This window comes from Phodopus roborovskii, unplaced genomic scaffold (genome assembly GCF_943737965.1).
Source record: "Phodopus roborovskii unplaced genomic scaffold, PHOROB, whole genome shotgun sequence".
Classification (NCBI taxonomy): domain Eukaryota; kingdom Metazoa; phylum Chordata; class Mammalia; order Rodentia; family Cricetidae; genus Phodopus; species Phodopus roborovskii.
Window position 1 is genome coordinate 2143978 of NW_026126448.1, and position 12790 is coordinate 2156767.

Sequence of the window (12790 nt, forward strand, 5' to 3'; positions counted from 1 at the left end):
GGCCCTTCTAAAGCCCAGACAAGAGCATAAACCACCCGGTTGTCAGCCTCCATGCTACTGGTAGCGATGGGGAGGCAGTGAGCATTCTTTTAACAAGGTCGATGACATTTCAAAAGGTTACTCAGGCCACTGTCCTAGAGGGTGGAGAGAGGAGGCAGAAATTGGAAAGCTGCTGCGTTAGTCCAGGCTGGAAGCGGTGAATCTCAAACCAGAGTACCTTATACAGAGAAAAGGAAATGGAAGAGAGAGGACAGGACATATTCAGATGGCATCATTACCAGACTCAAAGGACATGGATTGTGAAGGGATGGGTGTACAGGGAAGAGAATGACTCCCAACTTCCTGTCTTAGTTTCCACATGTAGACAGGCTATGCTCACTCTTTGAGTGTTTATGGGAATGGAGTAAAGCATTTGAAAATAGTTAAAACTCGACACCAGCATCGCCTACATTATCATCAAAGCCTTCTGAACACTCCGTAGGTGCAGACTACGGAAGGTGGGTTAAGAATTAGGGCAAATCATAATAGTCACCCAGATATAGAGTCTGGAGATCCCAAGTAATCCTGGATTCCCTACACCTGCCAGGGATAGGGGGGCGGGGCGAGTCTTGCACGGATTCCGCCCAGGGGCGGGGCCTGGACCCAGCGGGAACCCAACCCATCTCTAGTCAGAGCCTCAACCCTTCGTAGCTGAGGTGGGAACCAGACCCACCCCGCCCGCCTCTCGCCCACCACCGCCAGGTGCGACAGTCCAGCTACACTGTCCGGGAGCCAGTTCTTGTCCGAGGTAAGGGGTGCGGCCCCGACCCTGCTCCAGGCGGCCCGGGAGCAGGGGGACCGAGTGTAAGGCAGCCCAGGGGACTCGGAGAGGGGCTGCAGGAGGCCGCCAGGGACCCGCACAGCATCATAGCAGGAGCGCTGGCTTCTCACCCGGGATTCCCAGGTCCACTGGCGAGCAGCGACCGCTGAGTCTAGGGGGGCAGATGAGCAGCAACTGCAGGCAGTGAGAGGTGGCTGGAGGCATCTGGCAGCAGGAGAGGGTACCAGGCTGCTGAGGGCAGTGGAGGGGTACTGAAAGGATGGAGGGAAGGCAAAGGGGTGGGGGTGCAGGTGGAGAGCTGGGGTGGGCCAGGGGGGTATTGAGACGAGCACATGAGCAAGGGATGAAAGGCAGGGGCGCTGGGCAGGGGCGGGTGTCTGGTCGGGTTGAGGATTAGGGCTTCTCAGATGTGAATGTGTCTTAACTGGGAGTGAAAGGGTGCAGAACCGAGCCCAGCAGGTACCCGTGTGGGGTCTCGGTGGATGGAGACAGGGGTGAGGCTTGGAGGGGATAAGCTTGAAAGAAGGTAAAAGTGGGGGGCCATTTGGGTCTACCTCGTCCGCAGAGGGAGCGGCAGGAACTAGGTAGGGGAAAGGGTCATGCCCTGCACATAGGCGAGGGGCACCTGAGTTCCGGTTAGGGTGGCAGAGGTAGTGCTGGAGTTGGAACAGGGTCTTGCAGCTGGAAATGGAGGAACCTTGAGGGGACTTGGAGAGTGAGGTTGTGGGGGTGATGGGTCAGGTTAGGGAGGTGGCCACATGTGGGTGAGATGGGAAATGTTACGAGGGTTGAGTACAGCCTTGGCGTTAGCTATGTCTTGGCTCCTCACAGCATGAGGACAGCAGGCACTGGACCAGACTACAGTGCCAACTGGTGTCATAGGCAAGAAGAGAACAGTGGACAGAAAAATTCATCCGCATGCAGCTGTATCCTAGAGTGGAAGCAAGGAAGAGACTCGGAGAAGGCAGGATGACAGCTTCTAGAAGCCAACAGAGGTGTGGAGTGGAGCCGGTTTCTACAGCTCTCCTTCCCAAAATCCATATGAAAAGCTGTAGACTATAAACAGAAAGTGGTGCGTGTGTGTATGTGTGTGTGTGTGTGTGTGCGTGTGTGTGCGCGTGTGTGTGTTCAAGAGCACATGTGGGTGCCCCATACAAACACATAGAGCACACTCATTCTGTGCCCCCAAACATACAGGAGAGCACTTGCGACCTAAGTTCAAATCCTCAGCATTTAAGAGCCTGGTATGTTCTCTGCCTGTAACCCCACCTGTGAGGACAGACACAGAGATGGAGCAGACCCCTGGAGCTTGAAATTTGACCATCTCAAAAAATAAAGCAGCAGGGCTGAAGAGATGGCTCATCAGTTAGGACCACCTGTTGCTCTTGGAGAGGACAAAGGCTCAGTTCTTAGAAATAGCATGTGGCTCACAACCATCCTAACTCCAGTTCCAGGGCAATCTGACACCCTCTTCTGACCTCAACAGGCACCAGGCACTTGGATGGCACACATACACACATGTAGGCAAGACATTCATACACACACAAAAAAAAAATTTAAAAAGAAGAAAAAAAGTAAGGTAGGGAGAAATAGAAGAAGATACCAGTGCCCTACCCTAGCCTCTGCATGTGTACTGTAAATGCACCTCTATCCATAACCCCACCCCAACAAACACATACATACACAAACATGTACATACATACACATGCATACTCACACAGAGAACATATACATACATGCCACACAAAATAAAAATAAATAAAAACAGGAAGATTATGAGAGTTGGGAAAGGCCACATGTGGTAGTCAGGAGCCATAGCACATTGGGAGCAGAGGAGAGGGATTTGAGGAAGGCAGATAGGTCAGCGATGTCTCTTGGACAGGAAAGATGTAACTAGCGCTAGAGTAAAACATACTCCTATCAAAGGACACAGCATGGCCAAGGATTGTGATGTGAAAGGAAACATCAATAATTGAGAATGAGCTCATGAGGTCCCTGCTCCATCCCTGCAGAGTTCACAGAGAGCCTGGCAACCCTGTAGGTGTGCAGTGCCTGGGCTGAATGAGTAATTGAGCTGTGGTGGTAAGAGTCAAGGAGAGTGTCAATGTGAGTTGGCAAGAGGTTTATAAACTGTAAAGCACTGTACCAAAGAAGCCACTGTTGGTATGCAGGTGTGCTATGAGGATATAATGGCACCTCTGGCTAACTCCTTCCAGTCAGAAGGAAGGAAGCAACTTGTATCAAGCCTTCATTGTGTGGAAGGTAGAATACCTCTGAAGCAACTAGCAGAATGCCTAGTGTTTAGTAAGTCCCCAATAAATGGTAGCATTGTGAGAGTGTTTCTGTGACTCTAAGAGTCCTGGGAAAGCAGTGAGGCTGGGCTGGGTTGGTGGTGATAGGCTGGTGGTCAGGAATGGTCTAAGCAAATTGCAAAAGTGTGATTTGGGGGAAGATATCGTACAATAGAACAAGATACACACACACACACACCTCACTTTGAATGTTTTTTAAATTTGTAAACATTATTATTAGTGTGTGTGTGCGCGCATGCACATAGATATGTGTAGGGGGTAGTAAGCATGCCACACTGGAGATGTGGGGGTCAGCTCTCTTCTTGCACCTTTACTCCCTCCCAGCTGTTACTAAGCTATCTTGATGACCTCCAACTCCCTCTTTACTCCATTAAAAACATTCTCTGAGGAGGACACTCACATTCACTGAATTTCCCCTGTATCCCATGTGCTATGTTAAATGCATCTTCCACATTACCTACAATCTCCCCAACAAAGTTTGTTTTACAAAGGTGGAAAACTGTTAACCATGTGAATTTCCTTATCTGGGAAATGATCTAATTTGTTTGATTTTTGAACCCCAAACTACTTCCATCACTTAGGATGACTTGATTACAAAACCCATGAAGCTAGCAATACGCCTTAGGGGTTAAAGGTGACTGCTGCTATGGCTGATGACCTGAGTTCAATCTCTGGGACCCACATGATGGAAGGAGAGAGCCGTCTCCTCTAACCTGTCCTCTGGCCTCCTCCCCATGAGCACAGTGACACATACCCTTGTATATGCACGCGCACACGCACGCACGCGCGCACACACACACACACATTAAATACTTTTTAAATTAAGAGGTTTGTAAAGCTAGAATGTCAGGCCAGCTGGCCCTGTAAAATCTTCCTGTCTCTGCCTCCCCAGTACTGGAGTTACAAGCACATGCCACCATGTTCAGTGTTTCTACTTGGGTCCTGGGTATTGAACTCATACCCTTGTGCTTTTGAGGCACAAATTTTACTTACTGACTAACCCGTCCTCCCAGAGCCTATAAAGCATTCATTCCCATGCTAATTTTAAAGCTGTAAAAGTTGTTCTAAAAGGTCATTTTATTCACTCATTTTGTAGAGCAGAAGCTGAGGCTAAGGGTGTGATTTGCTATAGTTGCATAATTACTGTGAGAGGTGGTCTCAACCCATGTCTCTCAGACTTCATGCCATGGCCAGTCTTCTGACTCCATCAGAAAATCACATCCATTCCCTGTCTACTACCTTTACTGAGTCGCTCTCTTCCTGTGGGACTGCAGAGCTCTTTCCTTCTTGTTCTCCCCTTTCCTAGCTGAAGCGAGCTTCCTCCTTAGGTGTGTATTTTTTGCTGCCCACAAGACTGAAAGGGTTGTTTTTCACAACAGCCCCAAGTCTGAGACCAAGAAGGGCTTCCCAGATGATTTCTGGGCCTTCATCTGTATTGCTTATCACGGAGACAGTGAGCTTCCCAGCTTTATCATTTTATGCGACTGTCACAAAAGAGGCAAGATTTGATCGATGCTTATCGTACAAATGCAGTTCTGTGCACACCACAGTGCAGCGACCTGTCTGCTCAGATCTGCCTCAGGCGGCTGCCTGCTGGGATACTTTCTGCTTCTCTACCAAATGTCTCCTTCGCCCCTGCCCCCCACCTGAGAGGATGCTCTCGAGGGGTTTCCATCTGAACCCTTCCAGCCTGCTTTCCACCTCTCTGTGTCCTCATACAGCCTCCTGGGAAAGCTGTACTGTGTCCACATAGGCAGACTTGACAGTACAGTATGTAAATGTGGCGTGGTGACTTGACACTCCGTCCTGAGAATGCTATTTTGCTCACCTGAAATTTGTTACAGTTTTATTTTCCTTAGGCCCAGCTAAATCTGGGAGGCATGCACTAACAGACATCCTGGTCACCTACTGGCTTTTCATGTAACCTTGGACAAATCACTATTCTTTATGGAACTTTAGCGTTTCTTACCTGTCCAGTGACAGGGTGGGCTGATCAGATAAATCAGGTCAGGGTTTAAAATGTATGTTCTCTCCTAAAAGGGGAGAAGAACTTAAATAATCCAAGAATAGTATCAACGGAAGCTGAAAAAGAATTGGAATTGGTAGGAAAAGAAAATACTAGAGGCACATGTGAACTGTGTGGATCTAAAGCTAGGCTGTATTCTGGTTATATTACCATCTAGGGAATACCTTTTAGAGATTTTGATGCAGAGGTAAGATATCATATTAGAATGGATATTTCTACCACATAAACAAAATAAAAAAATAAATGAAATGTATGTTCTCGGGGCTGCAGGATCACTCAGTGGTTAAGAGTACTTGTTGCTCTTGCTGGGGACCTGGGTTTGATTCCCAGCGCTCACATCTTTAACTCCAGTGCTAGAGGAGCCAACACTCTCTTCTGGCTTCTGCAGATACTGTACACATGTGATATACAGACATACAAACAAGCCAAACACCCATATACATAAAATAAAAATAAATAAATATTAAAAAAATAAAATAAAACTGTGTTCTTCTCATCACTCCCCACTTCCCTGCTCGCCCATCACTCCCCTGCTCGCCCATCACTCCCCTGCTTGCCCATCACTCCCCTGCTCATCCATCTCTCCCCTGCTCATCCATCACTCCCCTGCTCATCCATCTCTCCCCTGCTTGCCCATCACTCCCTTGCTCATCCATCACTCCCCTGCTCATCCATCACTCCCCTGCTCACCCATCACTCCCCTGCTCACCCATCACTCCCCTGCTTGCCCATCACTCCCCTGCTTGCCCATCACTCCCCTGCTTGGCCATCACTCCCCTCATCCATCACTCCCTGCTCTCCAGGCAAGTTTCCCACAGGTTTCTATATGAACCCATATATTTTTGTCAACACAGTGAATGTATTCATTCTATTAATTACACTTTACAAAAAAAGCTAAGAAGAAAAAAGAAGGAAGAAGAGACTTAGAGAATTAAAGGGGTCAATAAAATAATAAACACTGCAATGCTTCTACAAACCAAAACCCAGCACCAGATTGCTTACATATAATCCTGCTGATTCTATTTATGCCAAAGCTCCAAGTAGGTGATATTTCCCCTATTTTAGGGCAAACACTCTGGTTTACAGGGTTTATATATGGGTCGTCCAGGAATTCAGCTGATGGCTGGAACAGGAGTGTTAAGCCTCCCTTGACACTGCAAGGTACCACAACTAGTCTCTGCCGCTAGGTTTGAGGCTTTGCCAATCCTCCCTCCAACTCAAATGGGAACAGGGATTCCCATCCACTCAACCTTCACTTCCCAGATTTCCTTTAAAGGATAAAACAAGATAAAGGATGTGAAATTGAGAATCCAATCTGTGTTTTAGTAAAGTTGCTCTCTGATCAGCAATTTTATTTCTCAGACTCCATCCCCAGGAAATAAATAGGAAAATGAATAAAGGTTTATGTTAAAAATGTTCACTGCATCATAGTTTATGGTAAGACAAGAGAGTCAGGCGATGATTCAGTGGGTGGAGGTACTTGTCAAGACTAATGACTGGAACCCCCATGGCAGAAGAAAGAACTGATTTCTGAAAGCTGTCCTCAGACCCCTATATGCATATGCACACCCAAACACAAATAAATAATCATAAATATAATTTAATTTTTAAAAGACTAGAAAAAAACTTTTAAAACAAAATTAGTCAGTGTGGTGGCATGTGCCTGTAATCCCAGCACTTGGGAGATGGAGGCAGGAGGATCTCTCTGAGTACCAGGCCACTCAGAGCTGTCTGTCTCAAAAACAGGGACAGGGACCCTGTCATGAAAAACACACAAAAACCATAACAACAACAACAACCAACACAAACCAAGAAAACAAACAAAAAAGCCCAAAACATTTAAAATTGAAAACACCTTCTTCCTCGAGACAAAGATAACATTAAAGGATTGATCAAATAACACATGGTGGAATGTAGCTATAAATGTCATTGAAATAGTATTTATTAAGAAATTTTAAAGTGTCAGTCCTTTTTGAATGTACTTTAAAATATAGGTACTTTAAAAAAATGGCTTTATGTTTATTTATGTGTATATGCCATGTGTGTGCATGTGTACGTTCGTGTGTGTGTGTGTGTGTGTGTGTGTGTGTGGGCGCGTGTGCGCGTGTGTGAGTGACGGGCACATGTGAGTGCACAGAGGCCAGAGAAGGGCATCAGGTGTCCTTCCTTAGCACTCTTCACCATATTCTTTTGAGGTAATGTGTTCCACAGTTCCTTGTCTCTACTACTGTGGTGTCAGGGTTATAGACATGTGTGAGTTATGTCGGTGCTGGGATACAAACCCATGTCCTCATGTTTACATAACAAGCACTCTTAACTACGGAGTCATCTTTGCAGCCCTGAATCACCAATTCTTGAAGTAGGATGTGCAAACTAAAAAGGAAGGTTTATGAGACCGTTTAAGTAGCCAATGGTGTCCATCTGTCTCTTCCAACCTCTCTGTCTTTCTTTGTGTAAATGCTATCCATATTTGCCTAGGGAACCTTTTCCTGAAGGCAGATTAATTTAAAGATGATGCTGAGGGTCTCAGATAAAGACTTGAGAGCTGGGAGCAAAGAGCAGGAAGACAGTGAAGAAGTTTTGCTAAAGGGTTGTTAAGGGACTGACTGTTTACTTTGATCTTTAAGAGGGCTTTATTTTGTTTCACATTAGCGGCTTTTTGTCCTTAAAGTTTATTCATGAGGTTCATAGAGCCAGATCTTCGAGCTTACCCCTTCCCTTTTACATTTACTTATTTAAAATGGTTTGTGTGTTTGTGTCCTTTCTTATGTGCCATAGCACATGTGTGGAATGTTCAGGGGAGTCTGTTCTCTCTTCCACCATGGGGGTTCCCAGGGATTAGACCCAAGTCATCAGGTGCCATCAAGTGCCTTTACCACTGAACAACTAACCCTCTTTTTTTTTTTTTTTTTTTTTTTTTTTTCATTGAAAAACAAAACAAAACCCCAGGAATTTCCAAAGAGAGTAAGAACCAGAACATTAGGTCACATAAGGCAATTCCACCCTTTTCTGACCATATACCTAGCCCATTGTTAGTGTCCAGGAAGAAAAGAGACTTAAGACTTCTAAACAGTGCACTTGAGGCTTCTGAGATGTAGAAGAAGCAACTAAAGACTCAACTCAGATAGCTGGGTGTGGTGCTCACACTTTTAATCCCAGCACTTGGGAAGCTGAGGCAAGAGGATTACCTCAAGTTCTGGGACAAAGAGCCTATCTCAAAAAACAAAAAACAAAACAAACAAACAAACAAAAAAAAAACTAGGACCCATTAGATGTCTCAGAGGGTAAAAGAGATTGCCATAAAGCTTGACATGAGTGGTCTAAATAAGAATGGCCCCTATAGGCTCATATGTTTGCATGGGTAGTCACCATAGAATGACACCATTTTAAAGGATTAAAAGGATTAAAGAGGTGTGGTCTAGTTGGAGGAAGTGTGTGATTGGGACTTTTGAGGTTTCTAAAGCCCATGCCAGGCCTGGAGTCTCTTTCTCTGTCTACAGATCAAGATGTAGAACCCTCAGCTACTTTTTGAGCATTGTCTACCTGTGTGTTACCATGCTCCCCACCATAATGACAATGAGCGAACCTCTGAAACTGTAAGCAAGCTTCCGCCTAAATGCTTTCTTGTAATGGTTGCTTGGTCATGGCGTTTCTTCACAGAATAGAACAGTGACTAAGACAGTCCCTGAAGGTGTGGAAGGGGGGAAACACCTGCTCCAAGTTGTCCTCTCACTTTCACATACACATTAAAATTTTGTAAGAAGATGAATGAAGACCAGGTACTGGATTGTAGGGTTATATCTGGATTATGGGGTTTAGATTCAGACGTTCTAGGAAAGGAGAGGATGGTGTTAGACTTGACCTATAGTACATATTTGCTGAATGGATGAATGAGGAAATGAATAAATAAAGAATCATGGCTCTGAAGGATAGAAGTCTCAGGAATGCTCATACCTCTGTGGAGTTTGCCAGTTTTTAAAGATGTCTGTGCTGATTGGCTTTTTGCTGTATTAACATAAACCTAAACATATCTGGGAAGAGGGACTCAGTTGAGTCCATCAATCTGCCTCTATCTCAGATTGGCCTGCAGGCAAGTCCTTGGGGGGCATTTTTCTTTTAATAATAATTGAAGGCCCAGCTCATTGTGGGCAGTGTCAGCCCTGGACATGTAGTCTTGGGTTATGTAGGAAAGCAGGCTAAGGAAGCCACAAGGGGGAAGTCAGGAAGCCATGTTCCCCCACAGCTTCTGCTTCAGTTCCTTCCCTTGAGTTCCTGCCTCAGTTTCCCTCAATGGACTTTGAATTGGGATGTGTAAGCCAAATAAACCCTCCCTTTCCTCCTTAAGTTGTTTTTGGTCAGTGGTTTTTTTTTTTTTTTTTTTTTTTTTTTTTTTTTTATATTTATTGTGTTTACAATGCTCTGCTTACATGTCTGCTTCAACACCAGAAGAGGGCACCAGACCCAAGTACAGATGGCTGTGAGCCACCATGTGGTTGCTGGGAATTGAACTCAGGACCTTTGGAAGAGTAACCAGTGCTCTTAACCTCTGAGCCATCTCTCCAGCCCTTTTGGGTCAGTGTTCTATCACAGCAATAGGAAGCAGACAAAAACCAAGTCAATCATTTGTTTGTTTTTAAGACAGGGTTTCTCTGTGTAACTCTAGCTGTCCTGGAACTGACTCTGTAGACCTGGCTGGCCTTGAACTCACAGAGATCTGCCTGCCAAGTGCTGGAATTAAAGGCATGCACCGTCATCACATGACTCTCAACAATTAAAAAAACATCTCTCTCAAGTCTTCTGAGAAAATGAAAAAAAAAAAAAAAACTGTTCTTCCCCTTTTCAAGACAAAGAGATTGAGGGCCTGAGGGAATAAAGTGACTTCATTAGTCCTTCACATATGTTCAGAGTGTTGTGATAGGCTAGGATTTCAGCTCGAAGCCAGGGCTGCAGAAACAGAGTATGTTAGGTTCCAGATGCTCATTCTGAGAGAGGAGGAATAGTAAACAAGTCTGAAATGACGTAGGTCGCAGCAGAGGACTGTGGGAGCATGGGAAGAAGAGAGTGTGCCTCGCCATGCTCAGGGGAAATGACACTATGAAGATGAGTAGGCACCCATTAGAGGGAAAAGATGACTCCAGGCGGAAGGGATGCATTAAGCAGGGACAAAAGGAAAACATATTGTGACATCTTTGGATTTTGGTGAAATCACTGGCATATTTTGATGTAAAGATAGTATAGGTAGATGGAAAATGGTTGAATGGGAACAGCTTAAGGAGTTGAATGTTTAGTTAGCTGGTTCTTTGTGAAGATGGACAGTTCAGGTTTTATCTGTAGAGCTGTGAGGAGCCAAAGCAGTTTTAAAAACAGAGAATGATAGTTCAATACTGGGCCTGCCCTTCTATAGGAGATTTCTCTTGATCACTAGGTCTCCAGGGTTCACTAGGGCCTACCAGGCTTCTCATTTATCTGCTGTCCGGCTAATCGTGTTTTCCTGTTGAATTGTTTTCTGTGGCAACCTGGAGATCAGTCACCATGTCTGATTCATATTTGAACACCCCCACCCCTATGCTCAGCAGAGGGTTCACCCCAGAGCAAAGTGCTCAGCAAATATTTGTTGAAAGAATGAATGGGAGGAGCTGGGTTCCACCCCAATCCTGAGACAACATTTGGGGCACGAACAGTGGTGGGGAAGCTCTGAGTAGTATTTCTTCTGCAATGGTAGGTGATCATTAGAAGGTTAGAGACTCAAAGTCACACCAGAGTGACTACAGGCCTCTCTTGCAGATGGCTTCAGTAACTGATGGTAAAACTGGAGTCAAAGATGCATCTGACCAGAATTTTGACTACATGTTCAAACTGCTCATCATTGGCAACAGCAGTGTTGGTAAGACCTCCTTCCTCTTCCGCTATGCTGACGACACCTTCACCCCGGCCTTTGTCAGCACCGTGGGCATCGACTTCAAAGTGAAGACAGTCTACCGCCATGAGAAGCGTGTGAAGTTGCAGATATGGGTGAGTGTTGGACACTGTGGGCAGAATGGCATATAACTAGTTATGGATACAAGACCTAGGAGGTAGGGCTGGCTCGCAACAACTGGGTCTTATAGCGTTAGATATCAACGCCATTTCAGGTCTGGCCTCCACTGCCCCATGTTTTTGGTTTTATTTCTAACACTGCCCCATGTTTTTTGGTTTTATTTCTAACATGTTTATTCTTCTGGGGAGGCATGGTTCAGTTACTGCTGCTTAATTAATAAAGGCTTTATTCTGGCTTTTGTAGAGGAGTGATCAAGAAACTGGGCATTAGAGTTATAGACTGGGTTTCAATACTTTTACCACTTACAGGCCGAGGAAACATGACTAAGATATTTAACCCCTCTCAGCCACTCTTTTCTTTTGGGGGAGGAGATTATAATCTCATATAGTTACAGATGGTTGCTTAGTGTAGTTCCTGGGACAAAGTACACACATAGGCGTTAGTTATAAATCAGCTCTCTGTGGTTGTGTAACAAATTACTTGGTGCAAAACAAGAGTAATAATTGATCACCTCACAGTTCCAGGGTTTGCTTGGGGGCCTCTCTTGAATTGTAGCTAGATATTGGTGAGTTGCCGAAGGACTGACTAAGGCTGGAGGATCCACTTCCAAGATGGCTTACTCACATGTCTGGTGCTGGCTGTTGGCAAGAGGCCTTTCTTCTTTTCTTCCCATCTGGCTTTTTTAGCATCTTCATAGAGCTGCTTCACCATCTTCATTGTATGTATGTATGACAGCTGTTTTCCCCCAGAGTGAGATCTAAGAAATTAAAGGGAAAAAAATGGCAATGTCTGTTATACAGCCTTAGAGTATTCTCTTGGCTACTGATTGAGTGTGGGAAGAAAGTACACAGAGGTTCAAATATGGGGAGGAAAGGATCATGGTGGACCGACACTCTTGGGAGTTGGAGACTCAGCTCCTGTTGTTATCTACTGGTGGTAAACATGTGCCTGTTTGAGAAGCTTGTCAGAGTACTTAGCAATGGCTTAACACTGCAGTTGGGAAATCTTGAAAATTTGTGAAATAGTCAAAACATGTTATGCCGCTGTTTATTAAACTTAATAGATTATAATAGTATATTGTACATATATCTATATTTGTTTGTTTGTTTTTTGAGACAGGGTTTCTCTATGTAGCTTTGGCTATCCTGGAACTCACTCTGTAGACCAGGCTGGCCTCAAACTCACAGAGATCCACCTGCCTCTGCCTCCTGAGTGCTGAGATTAAAGACATGCACCACCACCAACTGACTCATATCTGAAATCTTAGACAGACTACATTTCCATTTAAAATGTTAAATATTAATTTAACTAATATTAAATTAATTAAGAGTGGTGAGTGTCCATTGATGCCCCATTAAAGGCACTGAAACATAACGCATTAAAAGTAGGAGAAGCTATGAAGGTTGTCTAATTTATTGGTTCTCCAATTGTGATTCAACCACACCAGCAACACTTGGGGATTTGTTAGGAATTCATTCTTGGGCCTCACCACAGATGTAATGAATCCAAAATACTGGCGATAAAGTCCAAAATCTGTGCTAGCAGGCAGTTTTATGGCAGGAGAACCGCTGATGTGGTTTAACTACCTTGTGGTG

General features: G+C 45.0%; 1 protein-coding gene across 2 annotated transcripts in view; it reads left to right on the forward strand.

Moving 5' to 3' along the window:
* The first annotated feature begins 633 nt into the window (after nt 1–633).
* Nucleotides 634–12790, forward strand: part of Rab3b (RAB3B, member RAS oncogene family) — a 61833-nt gene continuing 49676 nt past the window's right edge. Inside the window, exons 1-2 of one of the 2 annotated variants that reach the window (XM_051188436.1) lie at nt 634–787; nt 10943–11170. In XM_051188436.1, coding sequence (XP_051044393.1) covers nt 10943–11170 — 228 coding nt within the window. In that variant the 5' untranslated portion in view covers nt 634–787. Of the gene's footprint in view, nt 788–920; nt 944–10942; nt 11171–12790 lie in introns of those variants that run through there. The other variant, XM_051188437.1, reaches the window with a different exon arrangement.